The sequence below is a fragment of the Mirounga angustirostris genome, unplaced genomic scaffold, assembly GCF_029215605.1.
Source record: "Mirounga angustirostris isolate CCGP_5_RB_7025 unplaced genomic scaffold, mMirAng1.0.hap1 SCAF_5, whole genome shotgun sequence".
Lineage (NCBI taxonomy): Eukaryota > Metazoa > Chordata > Mammalia > Carnivora > Phocidae > Mirounga > Mirounga angustirostris.
Genome location: NW_026991713.1, coordinates 124,028,872 through 124,056,177, shown reverse-complemented (window position 1 = coordinate 124,056,177; position 27,306 = coordinate 124,028,872). Strand labels below are relative to the sequence as shown.

The 27,306-nt window shown below is 38.3% G+C and overlaps 1 protein-coding gene across 1 annotated transcript in view; it reads right to left on the bottom strand.

Moving 5' to 3' along the window:
- CUBN (cubilin) overlaps positions 1–27,306 on the bottom strand; it is a 264,463-nt gene that overhangs the window by 35,922 nt on the left and 201,235 nt on the right. Inside the window, exons 55-59 of the mRNA XM_045874338.3 lie at positions 22,129–22,285; positions 19,604–19,753; positions 10,070–10,270; positions 7,494–7,623; positions 4,325–4,542 (exon numbers count right to left, since the gene is read on the bottom strand). Coding sequence (XP_045730294.1) covers positions 4,325–4,542; positions 7,494–7,623; positions 10,070–10,270; positions 19,604–19,753; positions 22,129–22,285 — 856 coding nt within the window. The remainder of the gene's footprint in view (positions 1–4,324; positions 4,543–7,493; positions 7,624–10,069; positions 10,271–19,603; positions 19,754–22,128; positions 22,286–27,306) is intronic.

The following is a 27,306-nucleotide window of genomic DNA, read 5'->3' as shown; positions in this document are numbered from 1 at the left end:
GCCTTTGTCAGTCTCCCCTTTCCTTCTCTTGTCCCCTCTGGTTCAACTCCCTCAGCTTCCTCCCACTGTTCCCAGTGCCTTCCTTTAGCATGTCGAAGAGACATCTTCCAGATGTTATGGCAGTAGGCAAACATCCAAGGGCCAGACACACATGACCCAGAGGTTCAGTCTGACCTAATACTCCCAATCAATTCTCTGAGGATGAAAGTGATCCAATTTACTACCCTGAGTCATAGTGGAACTATATGAACCATGATTGAGAAGGAGGCACATCTCGATTCAAGACAATGTATAGTATATCATTTACATTACATATAAGAGAATTAATTGTTAAGTAGGTGCAATGTGTCCGCTTATTCTTTAATGCATTCACACAGCCTATTAATATTGATGGAGTATCAATACGTGAAAAATTTAGCTTTTGATTTCAGATTTAGGTTATAAAACATACTTTAGGGTTTGCTGGTTAGACTTCAGTGCAAAGTGAGTAAGAATGAACAAAACAATCATTGCTCCATGGAGGGGTCCTATTGATGATAGTGACCCCAGCTGTACATACTCCAGAGATAGGGTGGGGCAGGTAATGGAGCTTTACAGAAGCCCAAGACCACAGCATTATTTTCTGATAACGTAACAGTCTTCCTCTTGGACATCTAAGGAACTTTACAGGAATTAGCTACTTCATTCCCATTGTATTCTTAAGAGAAAGATAGTGGTCATTTTTCAAACTGATCTTTTTTTAGAGGATAAAAATTGAGCTCAAACATGCTAAGGGGCTTTTCTAAAGCATCTTACCGGGCAATGATGTAATGGGACGATTAGGTCATGGTCACCTGCTTTCTGGTCTACAGCCCCTCCCATCTGGGCACGTTTCCATCTTTGCAGAGCACGATTTATTTTGTCCTTGTTAAACATGTACTTTGGTATTTTTGCCTTTGCCTCACAGCAAGGTCTGTGAGTCTGACTGTACTGCCACCTGACTTTTTCCTATATGGCACTTACCCGAGGAAGGGACAGGCAGTGGCCCTCATCCTCCACACATGGACTGTGGACAAGAGGGAGCTGGGAGCTTTAGTCACACATCCAGTGTCTCCAGTCTCTAGTCACTGATGCCCCCTTGTCATGATACTGCCATAGTCTCCAGGGTGACATCACATCCTTGTCCTTCTAGGACATGTCATCCTTATGAGTCACTCTTTACTCTCTCCTTGGCTACTCACTGATTCAAAGGCCTACCAATCTCACACCTACTCAGGCCAGGGTCAGTTTCTGACCCTGACATTTTGCTAAAGTGTTATAAACACATTACTTTAAAAAACAAATGGAACTACCACAGTACTACACAAATTATGTACTTTAAATCCCCGATCTAATCAAATAGCTAGAAGCATTGGTGTCTAATGTGATGAGCATGTCATGAATAAGACTGACTGAGCAGCACTCTGACATGAGACCAGGACAGGAAGAAGCAATAGAGGCTTTGGAAGTTTAAAAACATGTTTGCAAGTCTGAAATGCTTCACAAGACACACATGTAAGCACAATCATGGCCAAAGTAGCCCCTGGGGATCAAGGAGGGGCAAAAACTCAACAAGAAGAAATTAATAGAATAAAGGGTACTTCTAAATGTTAATTCTGCACTAGATAGCATTCCCATTTCAGCCAAATCCACAGGACTGATGGCTTTTTAAACTTTATTAGATCCTTGATATCACTGACAATCAAACAAAAGCTCACTCTCTTGAGAAAAACACTCAGATAATTTCAGAGTTTCACAGATCCCTAATGCCTGGCATGATCACTTTGCTGGTCATCTTCTCTCAGGATCAATTATTCATGGAATGCAGGAGTGCAGGGGGAAAGGAGATTCGCTTTATAGTTAGGTATTAGCCCCTGTAAAGGGCCTGCCTTGCTTTCTCTGGACCTTATATCCCATGCATTATGGTTCTTTTTTTTTTTTTTTAAGATTTTATTTATTTATTTGAGAGAGAGAGGATGAGAGAGCCCATGAGAGGGGGGAGGGTCAGAGGGAGAAGCAGGCTCCCCGCCGAGCAGGGAGCCCGACGCGGGACTCGATCCCGGGACTCCAGGATCATGACCTGAGCCGAAGGCAGTCGCTTAACCAACTGAGCCACCCAGGCGCCCGCATTATGGTTCTTTGATACAGAAGTTCCATGAAAGGATGAAACTCAGTTTCCCTACATATTTAGTAATTAACAACAAACCATGGGGTATTTGCCCCAAATTTGTTCTGACTCATTAGCAATACAAATGAAGGAGTTTACCTCATAATCACGTAGTTACATGAGTGGGCTCTCCACTGACTTCTGAAAAATTGAAGCATATGTGATATAAAGTATTGTCAAATGTATCATCTAAATGGCAAATTTGCAAAACTCTGGTGTGTTAGTCAAGATGAACTAAACTGGAATGTCACAGACTAAAATGGTCTCTTCACAGCAATTATTCGCTCTGTGAAAATACTGTTTTCCAGGCTGAACTGACAGTTTTGGACATCCACTGTCGAAAATTCATGTGACTATTGAAAACTCACTGTTGGGTCCACACAGGTGCTCTCCCCTTTCTATGGGAAAGTGCAGTGGTTTTAAATGGATAAGACAGAAGTGAAAGGTGCATCCAAGTGGTCAAGTCTAAGTTGTTTTTTTTTAATCCAGATCTATAACTAAAAGAATTCAATCTACTCTTAATTGCTCTTCCCCTACTTCCTTACCATAAACAAACAAAAAAACAAAACAAAATTGAAAAGTTTTGCAGAACGATCTATAGTAAACTTATATGTGTGGCTTATATGTGTGGTCTTGAAGGCTTTGTGAGACCAAAGCAATATAAAAAGGCAACACCTAGGTTTTCAGCAAAAAAAAAAAAAAATTACCGTTAAAGATTACTCAAAATCACTTCTTAGATAGTTTCAAGTGTCTGAGAGCATTTATAAAGAGGAAAAAGAGGCAAAAGTCGTCATCATGAAATGCAGTGATCACACCACTCTGACAATTAATGACATTCCATTTCTGCTCCTTGCACTTGAACCCTTCGTAGAACTGTGACCAGAGGAAAACAGTAATTGACTGAAAGAGCCCAGTGCTCATACATGAACAATGCCTTTGACAATATAAGATTTTCCCTTCTGTGCCACTTTAGTTCAGTAAAATCACAGTAAGTCCAAATGCCTTCTTTGTAGCTCAGAAAAACAGTAATTAATGAGGCTAGGGAATGCTGACTGACTCACTCAGGAAACTTCACGCAGATGACAACAGTGGAGAGCATAAGACCATTTCAATGGTCATGTGAGAATATATTAGGAAAAAGAAAAACAACTTGAAAGCAGGTAGCAAGAGCAAATGCAAATATATGTCATTTGGTTCTAAAGTCTGTGCTAAAGGCAAGAATGTATGGGTTCTTTTGTGCAAAAATCTCCAAAGGAAAATGAATTTTTCTTTCAAAATAGCTTCTGTGCTTTGTACACCACTTCACTTAGGCAAATTCTATTGAGGCAATACTCCCTGTCTGCCCCTGAGACTTGCTTTCAAGTGATTGTTGATATAGCTAAGTAGGATAGGTGGCAAAGTGGTTTTCTGATAAAATTTGTCATGATGTCTATGTTTTATTGGGAAGCTTTCACAATACAAATGTCTAATTGCTTCCCTCAAAAAATGCACAAAAAAGTAAAACATCAAATGTAAAGAAAGCTTAAGGTAAGCTTGGCTTTGGATCAGAGGGTTGAGGGTGATCTACAGCCTTCTACCTTCTCAGTTTCTCTTAGATTCTTACCTTTCCTTCTGTTTCTACTCTCACTGTGTCAGTTTGAACCTTCAACCTTTGCCATTCAGAATTCTGTAATAAGCTTCTTCTTCTCAAGTCATAGGGTCCCCCTGCGCCAATCTTCTTCCACCCTGCTACCACTATCATCTTTCCAGAAGCCATGAGGTTTTTACTTAAAATTTTCCCAAGGCTCTTCATCATTTCAAGGACAAAGTCAACACAGGTCATGAGGCCTTCTCTCTTGATGGGGCCCTTGCCTGCTTTTAGGCTAAACTTCTGTCATTTCCATCAGTGGTAAAATGAGGTTCAGGTCTCATTAGAGATGGTTGTGTAGGGAGACTTTACCTTTGTATACCAGAGAGGTATATTAGTTGAGTGACTTTTTTAAATCAAAATATATCATATATAATTTTTAAAACCAAAACTTTATGTGACATATTTTTTGAAATTTAAATGAAAAGCAACTTTAGTCAGGTGAAAAAAAAATAAGTAAAGCAGAAAAGTAACAGTCATGAAAAATAGATTTACATATCCCAAATTCTTACCCAGTGTCTGCCAGAAAGATATTTTCCAACCTCTTGCCGTTTGAAATGAATCTGTCTTGAATACCAGAAGCAAACTATGATTGCTGCTCCTAATATTTGGTGGAAGCTCGGAACCACAGAATTTGCCAAGAAGGGGATCACTGATGTTCGAACCATCATAAATTGCCAGGTAGTCTTGGGAGCAAAATGTGGAAGGAACCACATCAAAGTCACTAAACCTGTAGAATGAACCTTGTTAATACTGATGTTGTCCATTTGAATTTCCATTACATTATGCCCTTCATTCTTGTAAAAACAAAAACAAAACCAAAACAAACAAACAAAACAAGTCAAAGGCTAAAAGCAGAACATCCATGCTTTACCTGATAGCAAATACTAGAAACAATATGCTATTTTACTAATTTGATGGCTATAAGCAAAAATTCACATTTAAGATTGTTATAGTTGTTACAGGAACTTCATCACACATCTCCAGCTCTCTGCTTTCCTGATATTTGGGAGAACTGCCCTTCTGTGCACACTCTGAGGTTCTACATGGCCTTAAGACTTGCTATGGCCATAGAAATATAAGCAGGAGTGATACCTATTACTTTTTGGAAGACATTTTTAAAAAATTACTACTCAGTTTGCCTTCCCACTGCAGTGATGGATCATGGATTCAAATGTAGAAATGAAGCTTCCATCAGCCTGGGCTGCTAAGTGACCAGGCCACATTGGACATACTCATACAGGTGAGAAATAAACTCACTAAGCTACTGTGCCTTGGGCATGTTTGTTACCACTTATAACTATCCTGACAGATACACCCTTAACTTCACTTTTATGGCCTGACTCACTCAGGCCTATACTCTGTTGTTTCAAGTAACTATTCCCAGAGTTCCCAAACAAGCAAGGCTTTCTACATGGTTTATCTTTAGGGCTTTAGGATGGGTTTATTATAAATTATTTTTTCTTAAACCTGTTTAAATTATTTGATATCCTGCCCTCATTTTTGTAGGTTCTTCTGCTTTCTCAGCTTTTTTTTTTTTCTTTTTGCTAGCAGCTACAATAATAACATATAATACAGAATAATTTGTGGGGCTCCTGGGTGGCTCAGTCAGTTAAGTGTCCGGCTCCTGATTTCGGCTCAGGTCATGATCTCAGGGTCAGGAGATAGGGCTCTGCGCTCAGCACGGACTCTGCTTGTCCCTCTCCTTCTGCTCCTCCTTGCACTCTCTGTCTCTACATCTCTCTCTCTCTCTCTAATAAATAAATAATCTTTAATACAGAATAATTTGAAAATATCTAATTTGAAAATTCCTTTTAAGAGCCTTGAGAAAAAAAGGATCTGTAAAATTTTATAGAACTTTAATTAGTTCAATTTTTTCAAACTGATGGTTAAGAGCAAGATGAAAAATTCTTTATTTTCTTCAACCACATGTAATATTGAATGCTCTTATAAAAGAAGATGAGGACAGGACAATAGCTAGATAATTTCTAAAAATACTACATCCATTTTTTATTCTCCTTGGATAACACACTTATTTTCTACAACATGAATCCATAAAGAAAGATAAAGATTTGCGTTTCCAAGAGGACTCAAAGCTGTTTTGACTTTTTATTTTTTATCATTTTTCCAGAGCACAGAAGATTATCTGGAAAAGCCCATTGATAGCAAAGCTTATGTTGCCAGTGTACTTTGAGAACACTGGTAGAAGAATTCATGTTTTACTAATGTCTACAACTTCTGTAAAGCCTGGGATAATATCTGTTTTATAGAATGTAGGTTCTTAGAAAGAGTATAATAAATTTTCCAAACATGCTGATATGAACTTTGACTATGATGAGCCCAGGGCCCATGTAAGAAACAGAAATATACATTATAAACACATACAGTATATATATCACCTATAATCCTACACGTGTAGAAGCAAATCTCATGCCACCATGGCACGTAACAAGAATGACCCCTTATACTGCCATTCTAGGCAGGTGATCCCTTCATAGGCCTCCTGCTCTGGACCATCTGGCATTTTTTGTTTATTCTTTTATCCCTTGGACTTAAAGGACTTTTTGGCCCTTGGGGCACAGCTTCCTTACAAATAGTCCCAGGGAGGGATCTGCTGATTTCTACAAGGTCCAGCCTCTAGACCACTTACTGTCTGGTACAGGAACCCAATCAGGCTGGATGAGACTTTAACAGTCCAAAGACCCTTTTGACATATGAGGTTCCTAGAGACAAACAGTGGAGAGTATACGATTTTTAGAGATGAAAGTGATCCCCATTTAGTAGGGAGGTAGGTAAGAAAGATTCTAGTCCATCTCGACCTTCTATAAAAAATTCTAGATTGCTGTGAACTACATGAAATTTCGGAGCCCTCTGCCATATGCTGTATATCACTGAAACACAAGAGTTACAAATACGTCATCTCAGATGAATGTGGTTTTGACCTTTATCACTGATAATGGAGGTTATATTCCCTTAATCAGTCCTGTGGGGAGTAGGTAGGATTAGGGGAGAGTTTTACTGATGATGTAAGCAATATCATATAGCACCAGTTTAGAGGGGCTCTGATACATGAACAAATACATTTCTTAAGTAGTCAGGAAATATTTGCCCTTCAAGAGATAGCATAGGGAAATATTAAGGACATGGCTTTGGGAGAAAATACGATGTGAATTCAGATTCTGACTCTTCATTTAATAGCATATCACACTGAAAAAGTAATTTGACCCATCTGAGCTTCAATTTTCTCATCAGTAAAATGGGTTTAATAATATATGCCTCATATAACTGTTTAAAGAATGAAAGAGAATTATGGAAAGTATCAATTAAAGTTCCTTGTGCATAATAAGTGCCCAACAAATCAAATACTTTCTCTTGCTGTTCCCAAGACAGGCTTATAATTTTACAACCCATTATACGAAGCTCCTTTGAAACTGTTGGAAAATTAAAACTCTCATTTTCACTGGTGGAGTGCGTGTTTTTCCCCTTAATCCCTATTGGCCTGCATGGAGGGCAGGACACCCATTTCCTGGATTTATACTACCAAACAAGAACTTCCCTCTCCCTTCCTCAAGGTTCCCTTATATACCTCCTGCAAGAATCAGTGTTCTTTATTGTAAAGGAATATCTTTTCTGTAAATCGAGCTGAATCGACTGTAAAGAAGGTACACTTGTTTTACATACTTGAGCTGAAGCACTCTGTCATCTCTACAGATGATGGTGTACGAACAATGTATGTTGTTAGGGTAGTCCGAATACAAATAGGCAGGGCTCTTGATGACCCCAGTGGAGAAGTTGAACACTCCACCACAGGCTGCAACAGAAGACAGAGAACAATTATTACTCCGAGTGTGAAAAAATAATTTTGAGATATTCATTACTATTGTACCTTTTTCCCTAAGAGAGACACCAACCATTTGTCTTAAAGAACTTAAATCTCCCTTCATCATTGTTTACAAATAATATTGATTTTTCCACTAAGGTCGGGGGAAGAGACAGTATGGGAGTGGAAGCAGCAGAGAATATTTTAAGGAACATCTTGCAATGGAATAAGTCTGGGTCAAATTAATGACCAGAGTGAAAACAATGAGAGAGAACATTTCATGTGCTGGGGTGTAACTGTCCATTCCCTATATTTAACTGACAGGTTGAGAGAGATGACAGAGATAACTGGAGATAGCTCTCAAATAGCTGAGAAAGGCACGCAGAATCCAAGGCAAGTTGTGAGCATCTGGGCCCAGGAAGGACTGTGATCTGGAAATCTTTAACATAGATTAAATATCTAAAATATAGTTTCCTCTGTCAAGACAGAGGATTATAACGTGAAGTGTTGGAAATAGTTTTTGGAACTTTCAAGTTTAATTCCCTTTGTGGGCTCAAATGCATAGCTTTGGGGTCCTTTGTATTTCCGTTTAGTTGTGAGCCTGGTAAGGACTCTATTTGCCCAAATTTGTATTACTGGTCCTCAGCAAGCACAAGGAAGCTAGTCCCACCCCCCCGCCCTGACTCCAGCAATCAACGGCCCAGAGCCGTTAGTTGTTTCTATTAGTCAAGAAAACCACAGCCATAAAACAATAAAACCCCATTATAAAAAATATAAAATTAGGATTATTTCTGCTTGTTTTTACATATAAGGAGGATGAGACTATGCCACACAATGATGGAAAGCATCCCACTCATTGCAGTGAGAAAAGCTTCTGTTTATTCTATTTTATGATTCTAAAATTACAATGTTAGTATACTTTGATGATATTTCTATGGTTTATATACTGTCAGTGGACATATTCCATTTACATCTCTTAAAAATGATAAATTGTGGCTACCATTTAAGGTTGTTTGTTTGTTTATATTCCCTCAGGTAAGCCCACATTTCGAGGAAGGCTCTTCTCTATACACCCATAAGTATTCATGTGCTCAGACCCCCGGGGACAACTGTAGAGAATTAAAAGTTAGATTTGTGTAGCCATTATTCTATTTCAGCTTACACACAATTATGTGGTCTCTGAAAGCTTATCAATGCCCAAGTAACTCCCAAATTTGTACCTTGTCAGGATTTGAAATCTTAATGTCAACACTCTTCAAATGGCATTCTCATTGTAGATATGGTAAACCTTACATACAGTATTTTGGGAAAATGAGAGATTAAAGAGTAGAAGATCATAAAGCAGCATGCAAGTCTCCAAAACACCAGTGGTACCAAAAGAATAAAACAAACCGATGCTCTTCTTTATTCAACAAGACAACCAGGGGAAGGAACATTCAGTGCCCAAATCTCTTCTGTTTGTGCCCACAGACCTATGGAGCCACAAAAAATCACACCTTCCAAATGGAGTCAGGACTCAGGTAACAGCTAATGTGAATGAAGTGTAAAGGCCTTCTTCATGAATAAATAGTTTCAAGTCTTCTCTGTGGATGGGAACAGTAATTTATTTGAAAGAAAATGATTTAACTTTAGTAAATTACTTTGGTCAAGTAAAGACAAAACAAAACAAAGCTTTTGTCAGATGTGTGTGCCCATTTCACTGAAACTGGGATGATGTGGTAAAAATGGTCAGTAAGCTAACCATGCTTATTGCAGGAGAGGAAAAGATTACTGAAAATTGGGAAACATAATCTATGATTTTCAAATACACAATTAAATTGTCTACAGAGAATGAAAAGATCCTAGTAACTACAAAGGCTTTTGCTCAATCCAAGACTTGTCCTCTCACTTTGCCTTTGAAATAGAAAAGTTGTAAATTGTAACATAGCTGTATATGTTAATCTTTTCTTTTCCTTTAGACCTTGTGCTTTGTGTATATTATCAAAAAGTCCTTTCCTACCAGAAGATTATAAAGATATTATTTTCCATTTTTTTCTAAATTTATAAAATACTGCTTTTCACATTAGCAAAGTGACTTGGAGAAATGAGACAGGCATCTGGATAGTCCAGGCCAAAAAGACACCTTTACATAACGTACTACCAACTAAAGACAGCAGGAACATTCATTCTAACTTAAATTAGCAACATAAATCTCAATCTTCCATTTGATTTTCAAGGAGTAGTTCTAGCTAAAGTTCATGAAGAAGGTCCTCCCCCATTTTTTTTTTTTTTAAAGAAAATGCCTGAGTATTTTGGGACCATGCATCTATTTGATCATTTTTCCCCTTAAAGTGCACGAGTCTTCAAGCTGGTGACGTACGAATCACAATTAAAACTCCTTATGGGAATTACTCAAGAAAAGAAGTAAATTCCAGACTCTATCATCATGGTTACTCACGGGTGATCTTATAGTTAAACTTGAATCCGAGGTCTGTGGTGTGAGCATTAGAGTAGAAGTTGAGCAGTACGGGACCTAGGATGGCGACAGGAGACAGGATCTCATCTCCACATATGGTGGCAAAAGGCATGGAAGAGAAGTTGGAACCCCTGATAATGTGAACACCATCGTGGGCACAGCTTCCGGTTACGGCTGAGCGAGCTGTATGGAGCACAGAAAAGACCAGCATTATAATCAAAAGCAACACGGGTGATCAGTGCTATAAATATTCAGACCAAAAAAAACGTAATGAAGATTCATGCAGTTTACATAGAAATTAAAATGAGACTCAAGAGCTCTTTGGCTAAGTCACTATTTAACTTGGGTGTCCTGATGAAACAGTGTTTACCCTAGTTATCAATCAAGCGCAGGTCTGAGAAAACAGAACTTCACAATAGATAAATCCTGCTTTCAAATAATCCAGAATTTTCTTCCTTTATAAAATGGCTCCTTTAATTCAGTGATATATAAATGTCCTGCCAGGGACATTTGGTGCTATGTGAAGACAAGATTTTGCTGTAACACTGGATGTACTAGTGGCATGGAGTGGGGATGGGGGCAGAGGCCGCTAAATACGCTCCTCTGCTCAGGTCACCTGCACACCTCCCTGTCCTCCCACCACCACAGAAATCACCCGGCCCAAAATGTAAACAGCATTGCTTTGGCAAAACCCTGCCTTAACACTTATATACAGATAAGGGACTCCTACCATGCAGAAAGAATTAGAAATTCCTCAATGTTTACTGAACAATATTTTTAAATGTTCACACAAACAATATTAGCTTGAGTTTAGTGACTGTTAAATATTCATCATTGTTTTGTCTTCTGATTATGTATGTACAGAAATATATACTCCGACCCATTCCAAAGAGAAATACAAAACACAATAAACAAAAAATTGAAAAGACTTATCACTGCACCTTATGCAGCCATTTTTACAGGCTAATTATACTGTGAAAACATTAATTGGGGTCATACTATGCATGATCTTTTGTAACTTAATTTTTATTAACATAAAATAACATAACCATGTATTTTATGTGATTATTCTTTTAAAACATTGAATTAAATGCATACATAAAATTCTAACATATAGATGCACCATATTAAGTTCAATTAATCCCCTATTGCTTGCTAATTCTATCTTTTCCATCTTATTTTGATTAAAAATACTGTTGAAACATTCTTGTACATAGATATTTGCTGAAGTTTCTCATTTCATTAGGATACATTTTTAGAAGCTGAGTTACTGGTACTAAGATAAGATTCTTTTTCAGGTTTATCAAATGGCCTTTGGAAAGGTGTTTTCAATTCACCAAGTGCCAGGACACTTGGGGTATCTGACATTTTCTCCAATTCTACATTTTCAGCCCCCTGGGGACAAATCTTGCCTCATTAACAATCATGCCCCATTTAGTCCTCCCTCTTTACTGCTCTCCCAGCCCTCGGCAACCACTAACCTACTTTCAATCTTTATGGATTTGTCCATTCTGGGCATCTCATATAAACAGAATCATATAATATGCAGTCTTTTGTGACTGGCTGATTTTACTTAACATGATATTTTTGAGGTTCATCCATGTTGTAGCATGCATCAGTACTTCATTCCTTCCAAGGCTGAATGGTATTCCATTGTGTGGATAGATCACGTTTGTTTATCCATTCAGCAATTAATGGACATTTGGTTCATTTTCTACCTTTTGGCTATTATGAATAATGTTGCAATGTTCATGTACAAGGTTTTGTGTGGATATACGCCTTCGGTTCTCTTGGGTACCTAAGTAGGAGTGGAATTGATGACTCATATGGCAACTCTATGTTTAACATTTTGAGGACCGATCTATTTTCCAAAGAGACTGTACCATTTTACCACCCCACCAGCACCTCAGGAGGGTTCCAATTTCCCACATCCTCACCAACACTTGTTATTATCTGTCTTTATTTAGCTATCTTAGTGGGTATGAAGTGATAGCTCATTATGGTCTTAATTTGCATTTCCCTATGACTAATGATGCTAAGCATCTTTTCATGTGCTTATTGGCCATTTGCATATCCTCTTTGAAGAAATGTCTATTCAGATATATTGCCATTTTAACATTAGGTTATACATCTTTTATTGTTGAGTTGTAAGAGTTCTTTTATATTCTGGACAGTAGCATGGGCATATATTTCTATTTCTCTTGGGTAAATACCTAAGAGTGGAATTGCTGGGCCAGAAATTATAATTCTATGGATGACCATAATCATAGTCATTGTTATTTTTTATAGAACCCCACTATCCTGAGCACTGTTGATAGACTTATTGATTACTTCAAGATAGGATGTAGGACCCAATCTAGGCCAATCAGATGTGTTCAAACCGTAACTGAGTAAGAGGGAGTCAATACAAGAAGCCAGAGATGTCCAACTTGGAAAACATCAGCAGCTGTCCCTTGACAGGTGAAGGAAGCCAGGCTGTAGTAAGTTGTCATGCAGAAAGCAACAAAAAGAGAAGGGGGAAGGAAAGACAGCATTCTGAAGGATTCTTGTTCCTGCTTCCACTTGTTCTGGAAGCCCATGACCTCTTCTTATTTTTCAACCTTCCATTAATGAGATAAGATAACCCAGTATTCTTTTTATAAACTCTACTTTGTATCAAAGCTAACCTGAAGATAATCTATCACTTTTAACTGAAAGAATCTTGATGAATATATTTTATTTTCTTACATATCTTTACATTAAAAATCCCCTTCTCTTTTTTGGATGTATTATCTTAGAGAAAATCTTAGGAAGGCATTTGGCTCCTTAGCTAAGTTTCTTTTCTTTTTTTTTTTTTTAAGATTTTATTTATTTTTTGACAGAGAGAGAGACAGTGAGAGAGGGAACACAAGCAGGGGGAGTGGGAGAGGGAGAAGCAGGCTTCCCACAGAGCAGGGAGCTCGATGCGGGACTCGATCCCAGGACTCTGGGATCATGACCTGAGCCGAAGGCAGATGCTCAACCGATTGAGCTACCCAGGCACCCCCTTTGTTAAGTTTCTATCCAACATAAATCTTTTTTTTTTTTTTAAAGATTTTATTTATTTATTTGAGAGAGAGAGAGAGAGAGAGTGAGCACGAGAGGGGGGAGTGGGAGAGGGAGAAGCAGACTCCCCACTGAGCAGGGAGCCCGATGCGGGACTTGATCCCAGGACTCCAGGATCATGACCTGAGCTGAAGGCAGTCGCCCAACCAACTGAGCCACCCAGGCGCCCCAACATAAATCTTAAGTATCAATTCAAGATATACTTATGAAATTAACCTCAAAGAGCTTCTTCATTTTGAAAATCCTGGAATAGAAATGCTTCTAATTGGGCATAAATCTCCAAGTTACAAATGTGAAAGACTTAACTTCAATGACCATACCATATAAACAGAAGCAATATGTTGTTGGAAAAATAGGACAGAAAAAAAATACATTAAACTCAGATTCATGGTTTCGATTCTGCCAAATTATGTACCTTAATTATAACCTCTGAACTTGTCCTCTAGACACCAAAAGTTTTACTGGAATTTTAAAAATTCAGGGAAGGTGAGTTTGAGAATCAAAAAATATTATGCGTTAGCCATAAAAATATCTTTAGCTAGTAACAATATATAAAATTATAACAGCAAAATCACAGAATAAAAGGAAATATTGCTGATGCTAGATAAAAAGCTTGGTTCCACTTTGATCAAATGGCTTGCTACGCAGATATCCATTAAGTATTAGAGAGTTAGTTTTTAAGTTGTTGACATAATGACATAGACTATCACAGTGGTGGTTTTCTTAGGAAATTATGGAAAGGTTGTGAACCATAGGTAAAGTGTGTCATATACTTGATCATGTTTCCAAAATATTAATTAAAGGAACTAGTCCAGTTCTAAAAAGATCGTGAGATAGCAGTGGTATATCTATATCAACACAACCAAAACTCATTAACTGTTTACAAAAGATCCGTATTCAACAATAAGGAAGTTGGGCAGGGGAGAGGCAGAGGAAGTTGAGAGGGGATTTCATCTCTCTTTTTTTTTTTTGTAGATAGCAAGAGAGTATCAAATCACTACACCAATCAAAATGATCTGCTCATTCACACAGCCTAACTCAATAAATTGTGAAAGTTATGATACTTGGCAAGTTGCTTGATGGATTAAGACATTCTTATACCCTTTCCAACAGTCATTTCTTTAAGGTAGGATGTCCTTCCAAATTTTGTCCATAAAAAATCAAGTATTACATAATATCAGAATTCGTAAAATTACCTGAAGTCTAAGAACATATCAAGGTTTAGTATAAACAAGGTAATATGCGATATAACTATGTCAGTAGGCATCAAATGATTCACACATCTGTATCTTTTTCTCAAGCTCTGTTTATCACATCACAAAGAGATCAGCCTGATTCTTCAATGACAAGATACTTGGTGACAGAGACCAGAGTCATCAGAAAATAATGATATTAAACACTTTTCCATAATCATAGGGGGAACCAATTGAATACATGATCAAAATATACATAAAACTCTCAAGTAGAATATAATTAAATGCAACTAGCATGATTGCCTTCTAGGGAGAAAAAAGAACTTAGTCAAGATTTGAAAAAGTTCTTCAAGGATGGAGATAAATATTAAAGTTCAATTTATGGCAGAGAGGTAATAGTTATTAGACATATGAGAACCTGTCAGGAAGAGAAGCAACCTGAGATTGAATGATACATTTTCCTTGGACTAGAGCCCATGTCATGAGAAAAGAAACTCCAGTCATTCTTAATTCTATCTTCAGTAAGTAATTTGATGTATATTTACTACTGAAATCTCTGAGGTATGAAGCTATCCTCCAGGATTTGTTTTTATGATTATTTTCCATCCTTCTAAAAAACTTTAAGAGATGTTTATTGTTTGAAATGGGTAAGGCTCTATCCAGTGTATTGAAATATAATTTTTATCATATTCCTCTAGTCTTTATTAAAGAGCAATGTTCAATTCTGAATTCCATCACGATTCCAAGAACTTAGAACTGAAAGGAAACCAAGAATGAGTAACTCAGCAAATAATATAAACTTGTCAAATTTAGGTTCAGAGTACAATTTTTCTCTAGAGCCACAGAGAGGCAGAGATATCAAAGAGGACTAAGAGATAGGGGGAAATCATTTGGGTTGATAGTGTAGATAAGATAAAGTCTTTTCAGTAAAGCAGCGAAGGGCTCTAGGGAGAGGTACAGGAATTAGGGGGCAGCAATGCCTAATTAACAGTAGCCTGGAGACTGGATTGCTCAGTGGAGGAATGACTGAGTGGGTCGGAGAAGACTGTGCCAGTGTAGAACTAAGCTCCACAGGCTGTGCAGACCAAAGTCTCATAACACAGACAAGCGAGGAATCCCACATAACTAAACTGTCTCCTCTAGTGCTTGGCCAATTTGAATAAATAAATCACCAATAGGAACTATTTCGAAAGTAGCACTGCCTGAAGCTTTCTAAAATAATAAATTGTGAAATGTGCCTACATTCTTATTTCTTTACAAACAGCTAAGTAGAGCAAAGAGAAGAAATGATAAGTAGCTGGGTAATGCCATTTAAAAAAAAAAAGCAGATTTCATGGTGGGGGGAATGTAAACTAAGACAACTGACAAAACCCATTCTTGGTGGGGAAAAGAGCAAAAGGAAAATTCTAAAGCTGAATTTTCTTTTCTTTTCCAGATATACTAGCTTTATAGGTAGGTGTAACCTGTAAACCAGGACTTCTGAGTAAATTTTTTAAAAGTCAGGCAAATATTACAAAGGACTTCCCCTCTGGCTGATCTGTTAATCTAGCCCTATTTTTCTTTTCTTTTCTTTTATTATGTTATGTTAGTCACCATATAGTACATCATTAGTATTTGATGTAGTGATCCACGATCCATTGTTTTCATATAACACTCAGTGCTCCATGCAGTACGTGCCCTCCTTAATATCCATCACAGGGCTAACCCATTCCCCCCACCCCCCTCCCCTCTAAAATCCTGTTTGTTTCTCAGAGTCCATAGTCTCTTATGGTTCATCTCTCCCTCAGATTTCCACCCCCCTTCATTTTTCCCTTCCTTCTCCTAATGTCCTCCATGCTATTCCTTATGTTCCACAAATAAGTGAAGCCATATGATAATTGACTTTCTCTGCTTGACTTATCTAGCCCTATTTTTCTCTGGAGCTTCTGAGGCCATCTCTAGAGGACAGTGAGCAAAAGCATTTGTCCTTCTGTTTCTCTCCACTGTCTGTGCTAAGGTGTTATTCTACTATTCAATTCTTATCAAGAGATACTCTGGGGGCGCCTGGGTGGCTCAGTTGGTTAAGCGACTGCCTTCGGCTCAGGTCATGATCCTGGAGTCCCTGGATTGAGTCCCGCATCGGGCTCCCAGCTCAGCAGGGAGTCTGCTTCTCCCTCTGACCCTCCTCCCTCTCATGCTCTCTGTCTCTCATTCTCTCTCTCTCAAATAAATAAATAATAATAAAAATCTTTAAAAAAAAAAAAGAGATACTCTGGATCTGAGAGAAACTGAGTTTAGAATTTGCCTAGATGTAGGATTTTTTAGTTGAGAATTTCTAAACTTTTCATTGTCATCAAGATGAATCAATAGTATTACTGAATTTTAATGACAGAAGAATCAAGATATAGAAGGCAATCACTTGCCATAGGGCACCTCATCTGCTAAGTGCCTTATCTATAAAGTAAACAATAAAAATAAATGGCCTATAATCTTCCCAGCAACTTCAAGGCATCTATGTGGGCACATGAATAATGAAAACACAAAAACATACTTTTCGACTTTTCAATATTTGGGAAAATTAAATAAGTATTTATTCAATAACCTCTGATTCCAAAATAAGTACAAACATTGACAGTTTCTCTCTTATGCTTTGTAGTTAGCTTTTGTCTGTTTCTGGTGTTTCATTTTTGACCAAAAGAAACATTTTAAATTTGTTAATTCTCTATTCTACTTTAGAAATTGTGAAGCCACTTTTAAGAATACTAAGAGCCATTTCAATCTGGAGATGACATTCAGAATAAAAATTTAAAAGTTGCCTTGTAAATGCTCAAATGGAAATTTCTTCCATGACTTTGAATTGATTTCACTGGTATTTTTATACTTCATTAGTGATTATGTAGAAAGATGAGAAGTCCGAAGTTCATACAATGACTAGTACTGGAATAATAATGATGAGAAACTTAGGCCAACATAAAATATCATAACATACTTTTGGAGCAAGTTACTTCAGTGGGATGTAGGTCACTGAACCTTAGTAATCTTCCCATGGTGAAAACACCAGCGTGTAGTCAAATAATCAGTATGGTAGTCTGACTAGTAAAACCTTTCCTAACCAGTTGTCAGTGTTTGGGGGACACAACATATGAACAAGTCTATGTCCCCACTGTATTCTGTAGTGTGGGATAGCCCATCTTTTTCTTGCCAGATCTACCTTTCGTGCTAATGGCCCACCAAAAGAACAGATCTAGAACCCTCATCTCTGTCAAGGTCAACGTTGGCTCTGTTGGCATGCTGGGCTCAGAAATGCCATGTGGACAGAGTCTTTTAGAAATAGTTCGTATGGCCTAGAGCAGCTAGAAAGGCCAAGGCTCCTGCAAAAAAACCGAGTTTTTCTTGGGAGCAATTTTCAGTCTTATTACAATATCCTGAACATGAATTCCTCAGGCTCACTTTAGAAGGGGTAGAAGGTTATTTTTACTGCAGCAAATAAATCTCTAGTTTGTTAATGGTATTCAGTGAATGTCAGCATTGGTCTGATTAGTGATAAGAATCTAATTATAAGATAAATCTGATTAATGTTGTCTTTTTTGAGAATCATCATAATCCAATTAATCTATAGCCAGAAATTACTCACTTAAACATAACTGAGTACCTATAACACTGGAAATGTCACAAGACAAATGTCACAGGCTATCATCTTATAAAAAAAAAATCAACGCTTCAATTGAGTGAGGGTTAGCCAATAACTTAATCTGGAAAAACCAAGCACCTGTTCACAGGCAACGTAAATAAGGGTGTGTCTGGAGATCCCGACTGGTGGCAGCAAAAATAGCAAAACAGTGGGAACTCTGATGAATGATAGTTCACAGAATAGGCTTCTACAAGCATGACCTGATTTTTATAACTACTATAACTACTATTTCGTATTTTAAAAAATTAAAGTGATTGTGAAAGATTAATTTGCACAAAGTCACATGACTAGTACATGGCTGACCTGGTGTCAAAACCCATCCTAAAATGCTGTGCTCTCTCCCACCACTCGCCACACCCAGGGTTCCAGAGTATGCTTGCCCTTTAATCCCACCTGGTCAACTGAACTCAGGAGCTACTGTTTGGGGTCAGTATAGGTTCCTTTGTAATAATACATACACCACTGGTATTGGCAATGTTTTTTGTAGCTGTGTTATATAGTATATTTACCAACGTCTCCTTTTTTGAGTCTAAATGATATTGGCATATGACATTCTTGTGTTTATGCAATTTAATGAGAACAAATGCACAATGCAAGCCACATGCTTTGTTCCTGTTATTAAAATAACTTTTCCCTGATTAAAAAGATAATAGAAGAAGTATAAAGAAAATACATATCACTTATAAATCTATGTACAGTGGTAACAATTCTTAAAGTACTGCTTAATAGTCTTATGCATATGTTATTCTTAAATACAACATTGGGTCATTTTAGATAAACTGTTTTACCTTCCCCTAAAACTTTATATACTGTGAATGCATTTTCATATTACTGGGATTTTGTGCTAGCAAAAGCTGAAAAGATATATTTTACTTCATATTCCATTTTTACAGTGACATACATCAATTTATACTTGGTATTCTAGCAAACACATGTGTCAAAATGTACAACTTGTAGAGATGAAGGAAAAGGAGGTCATAGAAAAAGGAAAACGTGAGAGAGGCTTTGTATAATTTATCAATGTATGAGTACTGACATGTCATTCTTATTTTCATGAAACATAAATTTCCTGAATGCTGAATATTGTAGGACATTTTCCTAACTGTAACTTTTCACTGGCAAGGGAGACCAACCCAAACAGAAAGAAATTTTGATTATGCAGAGGTAGCTTGACAAGTCTACAGACTAAGTGTAATTTAGAAATGGAAAGTTAATTTGTAAAAAATATTAATATGACTGAATGGTCAAAAATACCCATCTTCTTGAAGAGATCTTTTTTCTAAATTGTGTCCCAGCAGCTACAAAACAAAAGTTGTGTCTATTGTGCTCAGAGCCAGCCCAAATAAACAGGTCTACTGTCCCTTTGCCAATAGCCCATTTCCTGGAGCTGTGGAATGAAACCAAAGTGGCACATCAGGATGTGCGCTCAGTGCAGAGTCTGTTTAAGATTCTCTCTCCCCACTCCCTCTGCCCCTCCTGCTTACGCTCTCTCTTTCTCTCTCTAAAACAAATAAATAAATCTTAAAACAAAAAAAAGAATCAATTGTAATTTACTAAGAATAAACTTACCTTCCAAATGGAAAGACACAAAAGTCAGGAAGACCAAGGACAAAGGATCAGCCTCTATGATGTAGGTGCAATTCATATTGTTGTCATATTGCTTTGGGTAGTTTGGAGAAAGGATGTAACCTGAAGGGTTCGTGAAATTACCTCCACATCCTATGTGGGAAGAAAAAGGCATTATCAGAACAATTGTTCTCAAGTGTAATTATCTTCTTATCAGTGAGGGAAAGACTCAAATTCTCTAGAGACATATTCCCTGAGCTACTCCAAATGGAAGAAACAATAACTAAAGGGATGGAGCTCTGATTTTAAAATAAATATACATGCAAAATGAGGACATTCTATATGTTTTAGAATATGCTACAGAGTTTTGGGCTAATAGTAGAAATTTTACCACAAATTCATTGCCAATCATTTAATTTGAAGATAATATGGAAAGGCAAACTGAGCAAAGACTGAATATGGTTCATGTAGATAAAGAGATAAAACAGATGAAGTGATTTGTTTCTGATGAGTACCACTTAATGGGTTTTTGTTTTTAAGTAGGCTCTATGCCCAATGTGGGGCCTGAATTCATGACCCCAAGATCAAGAATTGCATGCTGTACTGACTTAGAGCCAGCCCAGCGCCTGCCACTTAATGGCTTTAAACTATGTATTTTCATTAGTATTGTAATCTGGCCATAAAAACATAAAAACAATATCTGTTTTAAAAAATGGGGCGCCTGGGTGGCTCAGTCGTTATGCGTCTGCCTTCGGCTCAGGTCATGATCCCAGGGTCCTGGGATCGAGCCCCTCATCGGGCTCTCTGCTCCGCGGGAAGCCTGCTTCTCCCTCTCCCACTCCCCCTGCTTGTGTTCCCTCTCTCGCTGTCTCTCTCTGTCAAATAAATAAAATCTTTAAAAAAAATAAAAAATAAATAAATAAATAAATAAAAAATGTTGAATTTACTAATGCTAACTCTTATCAAACTCTTATCAAATTCTCACATGGTGTCAGAAATAGAGAATCATCTTCTTACTGATGTGGAGAACAAAGGCAAAAGAAATGTAGAAAAAAATGTAACTTCATTCCAACTTGCAGCCCACTGACAAGTGCTTGAGACAGAATGACCTTCCTCCAGGAACTCAGCTGCCTCAATGTTAATACTTCACTAGAGGCAAAAGACAACCTTAGCTTGACATTAGCTGGCCCTCCGGGATCCTGTAAGTCTTCTTTAATACATGAAAATCCATTTGGAAACATCCTTTATCTCTCCCCATCCCCCAAGATATATGTTAGCAATCATCCTCCAAGCATATGGTCCACTGATATACATATCTGGAGGGTCTCATGACTAAGGTTTTACTAGATAGTAGTAAATGACCCCTTAAGATCCTGGAAACCTTGCTTCCAAATTCCTTAAAGACTTCTGCTATCCTTAACCCCCTCCCAACTTGCAATTACATAATTGGTCACTCCTCACAACCTCAGTGCTTCTCTTTCTGCCCACGGGTCCTGTCTCCTTGCTTTAATAAAACCACCTTTTTTTCACTGAAGATATCTCAAGAATTCTTTATTGACCATTAGCTCCTAAACCCCAACAGTTCACATCATTACCACCAAAATGACATTTGTTTTCATATAACCAGTAACTAGTTAATCCACATCACTCCCTGACCTATCACAGAGGAAAATATCAGTATCCTCCTAAACTGGTATCAGAACACGCAGTTATGAACACATACACATGCACAGGAACCCAGCGAGGGAGGACCTGGCATTAGGCCTGGGCTGGCCTTTCCTTCCTCCCTTTCCACCACCCTGTCCTTCATTCAAGCCTGAAATACCAATTCACTGCATCACTCTCTCTAATTCCTTTCATTAGACTTTTTCCTAAACAGCAGTTTGCAAATGAGTGGCTACTCGACTGAACGCAGCCAACAGGCACCCATCTTTGCTTCTCAGACTTGAAACCTGCTACATTTCCCACGAATCTAGTCTGTGAGCAGTAACTGGAGAAGGAAGAGAAAATCCTGGAGAAAGTGGCTTCTAAAGTTTACTGACTTTGAGAATTGTCTGTGTGGAAACCCCCACTTGGGGAAACTGGGAGTTCAGGTGGGTCGAGTGAGGCTTGACAAGCAGTCGGTTCTGAAAAGCCCCGGGTTCTGAAAGCCCCGGTGATTTCGATGCAGGAGGTCAAGGTGCTGCTCACCAGGCACACTGATCGTCTACTAATTAGCAGCGTCTTGGGCTTCTGCCTAATTCCTGTCCACTCCGGGTTTTAGGCTTAGTTTTAGATGTCCACCAGTGGCACTCAGGCCCTCTCCGTCATCTCTCAATTGGCCTACCATTGAATTCGGTTCCACTCTCACTGCTTTATGAAGGAAGGGTGTACTCTCGGGATCAGGTGACCGGCCCCCACTCTCCCCCCACCCCTGGGACCCCCGGTTCCAGTCAACCTTGGTGCAGTTCCCCGCTCTGCTGCAAGCCTGCCTGTGGCAGCCCCACCCTCTCAAGGACGTCCCGGTCTGTTTTTGGGGGGCTACTTACGGCTCACAAAGGATGCAGAGAAGCCCTGAGCTGGGGTTTCCTGAGACTGGAACACGGCTGTGAACGCATTTCTCGGTGTGAGGATGGAAGCTGGAGCCATGTTCCCACAGCTTGTGGCTAACAGGGCTTTGTTGACTTCCTCAGTCCCTGCCCACACCTAGAAGAGCCATAAACATGACTTAATGCTTGAGGTTTTCCCCTGTCCACAGCTTAATGTGCTTAGGCTGGAAAATAATGGAATTCGGGTGTGTATAGACCTAAACACGATAGTAAATAAAACGCACTCAAATCGGTAATATTTTCTTTTGAGAATAGTGTGTTTAAGCTGCTTTTTAACAGCATCTCCCATTCTTGACTCTTCCAAGGAGACTGTGTTCATTTTTGTGTAACTAGGCAGTAATTTCAAAGAGAAATCAACTACCACTCATTTTCCTCTTACCTTCTCTTACTTGGCCTGATCTAACTAAGATTACTAGGTGGCAAGGGAGGCAGAGAGCAGTGATGTGTGAGGCTCACCCTTTGTCCCCCGGGTGGATGGCACACTGTGGGTTGTAAGTGGACAATATTTACCAAGAAGAAGCCTGTGGAAATCAATTTATTTGTAGAGCATGAGGAAAATGGACATGAATTCCAAGTAGATACGCAATTAGCATGAATTGGAATAAATCATAGAGGACCTCCTGGCAGTGTTCATTTTGAAAAAGGATGAGATTCGGCCACGATGTGCTATTTACTAAAAACTGGGTTGGCAACTCCCAAGTTAGACTTAAGCTGTCATTTAATTGGTCCAGCCGCTTTAAAAGAAGCAACTCATAAACCCATTTAAAAAGTAGTTGCCGAGGAATAAACCGTGAGCATTAGAATTCCACAGCAAGCCAATCCTAACCAGCCTAACCAGAGAGAAAAATATTACTTGTAGAATCACAAATTTAAATGCAAAGTTACAACTATGAAAGGAGCAGTATTGGAGCTATTGAGAGTACACAACAGGGGGCTTTACCTGGTCTGGGGAGGGCGTGCCTGCCTGAGGAGGCCTCTGTGGCAGGAAGGGGCGCAGCTACTGCAAAGGATGGAGTGGAACTGAGTTAAGTTGCCAGTTGCAAGAGAGGTTGCAGAGTCCCTGCGAGCCTCGGAGCATGTTGGAGATCTGACCACTGTCCTAAAATGGTGAGGGGCCACCGGAAAACTTAGGGCTCTAGGACACTTGGTTTTTGGAAATCATTACAACGTGGAAAATAGGAAGAAGAGAGGATGCCGGGAGATCAGCCAGGAGAATTTTGTAGTCATTCAAGCACGAGATCATGCATCTAAAATGTGGAGTCACTTGAGGAAAATATTGATAGTATGTATGTAATACATACACATTACTGGAGAAAAGAGACCATTCAACAGGTTTAACCAGGGAAGACCCACCTAGCTGAGTGAGTCTCAACCAGGAGCAATTGTGCCTTTCCCAGGGGACATTTGGCAATGTCTGGAGGCATTTTTGATGGCAGTATTTGGTGTGGGGAGTGGTGTGTAGTGGGTAGGGGCCAAGGAAACTCTGAACATCCTATAATGCACAGGACAAGCCCCATCCCCACCCCTAACTAAGAATTATGTAGCCCAAGAAGATTAAATGGGTTTGGACTAGTCTTACTTCACTATTCAACATTTCTTCACATCAAATTCTATTAAATTACTCACTTGAACATATCACTTTCAAGAATATTCCTCAAAGAAAGCAATAAAATAGCAAGCCACTAAAAACATTTCTGTGGGCAGATCAGTCCATAGGAAGAGGTCTGAAATAGCACTGATTCATAGTGCTGATTTACTATTTCTCAGTTCTTTAAAGCCGTATCATTTCCAATGATTTTCAAACATGGGTATCCAGCTGTTAGTTATATTACTGAAGTCGAATGATGTTTGTCATTTATTAGATACAGGAGGGGTCTGTCATGGGAGCTACTAAGAACAAAGGCACAGATATTCTGCCAAATACCTAAATTCAAAAAAGTGTCAGGAAAGAAACACACACTTCCAAATTTCTATAATATCCCCATTAAGTCCCCCCCCACCACCACCACCTTAACTATCCAGGAAAATAGTTTACAGAAATTTTCTATTCAGATTTTTAAAAATTATACATATGCCTTACTGAGAGAGAGATATCTATTTTTACAACATTACCCAAAAGGCAAAGTGACAGCTAAAACTTTTCATAAAGAATCTCAAGTGCTTTAATTAAGAACTTGAATGATCAAGAATGATCAAGTACTTATACTTTCCTGAAGTCATTAATTATGGATCTGACATCCTACCTTTTGGCCCAGGAACATAACTGTTGTAATGAAAATAATGGTAAAGAGTTAGTCAATATTCACTGCTGCCTTGTCAGCCAAGAGCTCGTTTCATTGCCGATATAACCCAGCACTCATCAAAACCATATTGGACCTATAGAATGTCATGAAGTTGTCATTAAGTAAAAAACTTTCTGACTTTTCTTAAGGTTTTGCATAATTTAGCCTGCCTGCACATGATATTTTGTCATTAAATTTTTTAAAAAAATTATTGCTTATTAAGATACCTACAGATTCACATGCAGTTGTAAGGTATCATCTAGAGAAATCCCTTGTACATGTTCCCCAGTGTCCCCCAAAATTGACACCTTGCAAAATTATAGTATAATAACATAACCAGGATGTTGGCATTGATGTAGTCCACTGATCTTAATCAATTTCTCAGTTTTACTTGTACTTGCACGTGTGTGTGTGTATTCAGTTATGTACCACCATGTTCAAGACGATGAAGAGTCCCAACACCATAAGGGTCCCTAGAGTTGCCCCTTTATAATCATACACAACTCACTCCCACACCCCCATCTTTCTAACCTATGGCTGTCCTCCATTTCTAACTATTGTGATTTCAAAAATATTACGTAAATGGAACAAGAGACTATGTAACCTTTGGGTATTGGCTGTTTTCACTTGGCGTGATTCTCTGGTGATTTATCCAAATGGTTGGTCTGTCAATAGTTGGTTTGTTTTTACTGAGGACTTGCATTCCCTGATAGGTATGTGCTAGTTAGTTTAACCATTCACCTGTTGAACAACATGTGCACTGAATTCAATTTTGGGCTATTAACAAATAAAGTTGCTATCAACATTTGTATATGGGTTTTTATGTCAAAATAATTTTCATTGCTCTGGGATAAACGTCCAAGAGGGCAATTGCTGGATCTTATGGCAAGTGCATATTTAGTTTTGGAAGAAACTGCTGAACCATTTTCAGAGTGGCTGTACCATTTTCATTCCCATCAGCAATGAGTAAGTGATACAGCTTCTCTGCAAGCTTGCCAGGATTTGGTCTTGTCACTATTCTTTATTTTAGGAATTCTGATAGGTGTGTAGTGATCTCTAATTGTGGTTTTAAGTCTCAGTTTTCCTAATGGCTAGTGATGTTAAACATCTTTCCATTGTCTATTTACCATCCATATATCCTCTCTGGTGAAATATTTGTTCAAATCTTTTCCCCATATTCTAGTTGGATTCTTTGTATTTTCCTGTTGGGTTTGACTGTTCTGTGTATATTCTAGATCATAGTCTATTGTCAGATCGGTGGTTTGTACATCTTTTCTCCCAGTCTGTGGCTTGTCTTTCCAACCTCTTCACACAGGCTTTCACAGAGCAAAAGATTTTTAATTTTGATGAAGTAAGATTTGTCAATTTTTCTTTTTCTGGATCATTCTTTAGATGTTTAGTCTAAGAAATGTTCACCTATCTCTAGGTTTTGACAACTTTGGGCTATTTTTTACCCCCTAAAACATATAGCTACATATCTTACATTTTAGGGTGTGGTCTATTCTGAGTTAATTTTTGTATAAGGTGTGAGGTTAAGGGTTGCTTGCTGGAGCTGGTCCCTCTTATTGGTTCTGCCCTCTTCAGTGTCTCCTGGCAGAATCAGGGGGCTCTGACCTGGCAGGGGAAGAGGGATTCCCAGGCCATTTAGTTTGGGCAGGGCTCCAAGTGGACCCCACCTGCCAGTGGTGTTGGCTTTGCCAGATGTCAGAGGGATTTCCACGTGATCAAGAGGAGAAATGGGCCTAAATAACTTCTCAGATTCCATTTGTACAACTGATGAACTTGCAAGGCTTTATATATATCTATACATTTGAAGTTTACTCAGTCCATGAGAAAGTTCATTTGCTTTATGAGAAAAGCAATTAAGAAAAGTTGTATTAGATGTGTTCTGTTATACACATATTTTATAAAAGTATGGGATCTTTAACCAGTAAGCACAGATCAGTTAGATATAAAACATAATTTAAAAGATGATATAAAATAATAATATCAACAGTAAAATGCCACTACTATTCATTAGGTGGTTTCACATTCCAAATACTGAGCACTATTTGCGTTATTATATCATATTACCTCTAATGGCTAAAACAGTCCTACCAAAGGACAAATTGTTCTCTTTATTTTATGGTTGAGGAATTAAATCCAAATGTTTAATTAGCTCACAGAGGAATATGCAGGTGGTAAATGCAAGAGATATGAATGGAGTCCAGGCAATGTGAATTTAAGGCCGATGTCTTTTCCAGTAAAAGGTGGAAAGATCTCTTAGAGATATATAACTTTTGAGATCCAAATAGCACAGTCAGAATGAATTTATTGTGCAGCCATCACAGTCGTAAGTCAATGAAAAGTGAGGTCAGTGCCACATAAGCAGTATTTGTAATTCTGGAGAAAAAGAGCCTTACTGACTGCCCCACCGCCATAATTTTACACGAGTAAAACATTCTTTCCATCTTGAGGGCTCTTGAGGCCCACCGTGGAGGCTGGCACTAGCCACATCTCGAGCCTTCTGTAATTTTCATAGCATACTTTAAATGTTGTCTGTAATGGGGCCTTACATTGATTTTGTCCTTGAACATCTACTAGAAAAGAAAGAAGAAAGAAAGAAAGAAAGAAAGAAAGAAAGAAAGAAAGAAAGAAAGAAAGAAAGAAAGAAAGAAAGAAAGAAAGAAAGAAAGAAAGAAAGAAAGAAAGGAAGAAAGAAAGAAAGAAAGAAAGAAAGAAAGAAAGAAAGAAAGAAAGAAAGAAAGAAAGAAAGAAGAAAGAAGGAAAGAAAGAAGGAAAGAAAGAGAAGGAAGGAAGGAAACAAAAAATCTGGCCTTCTCTCTTCAGTTTCCAC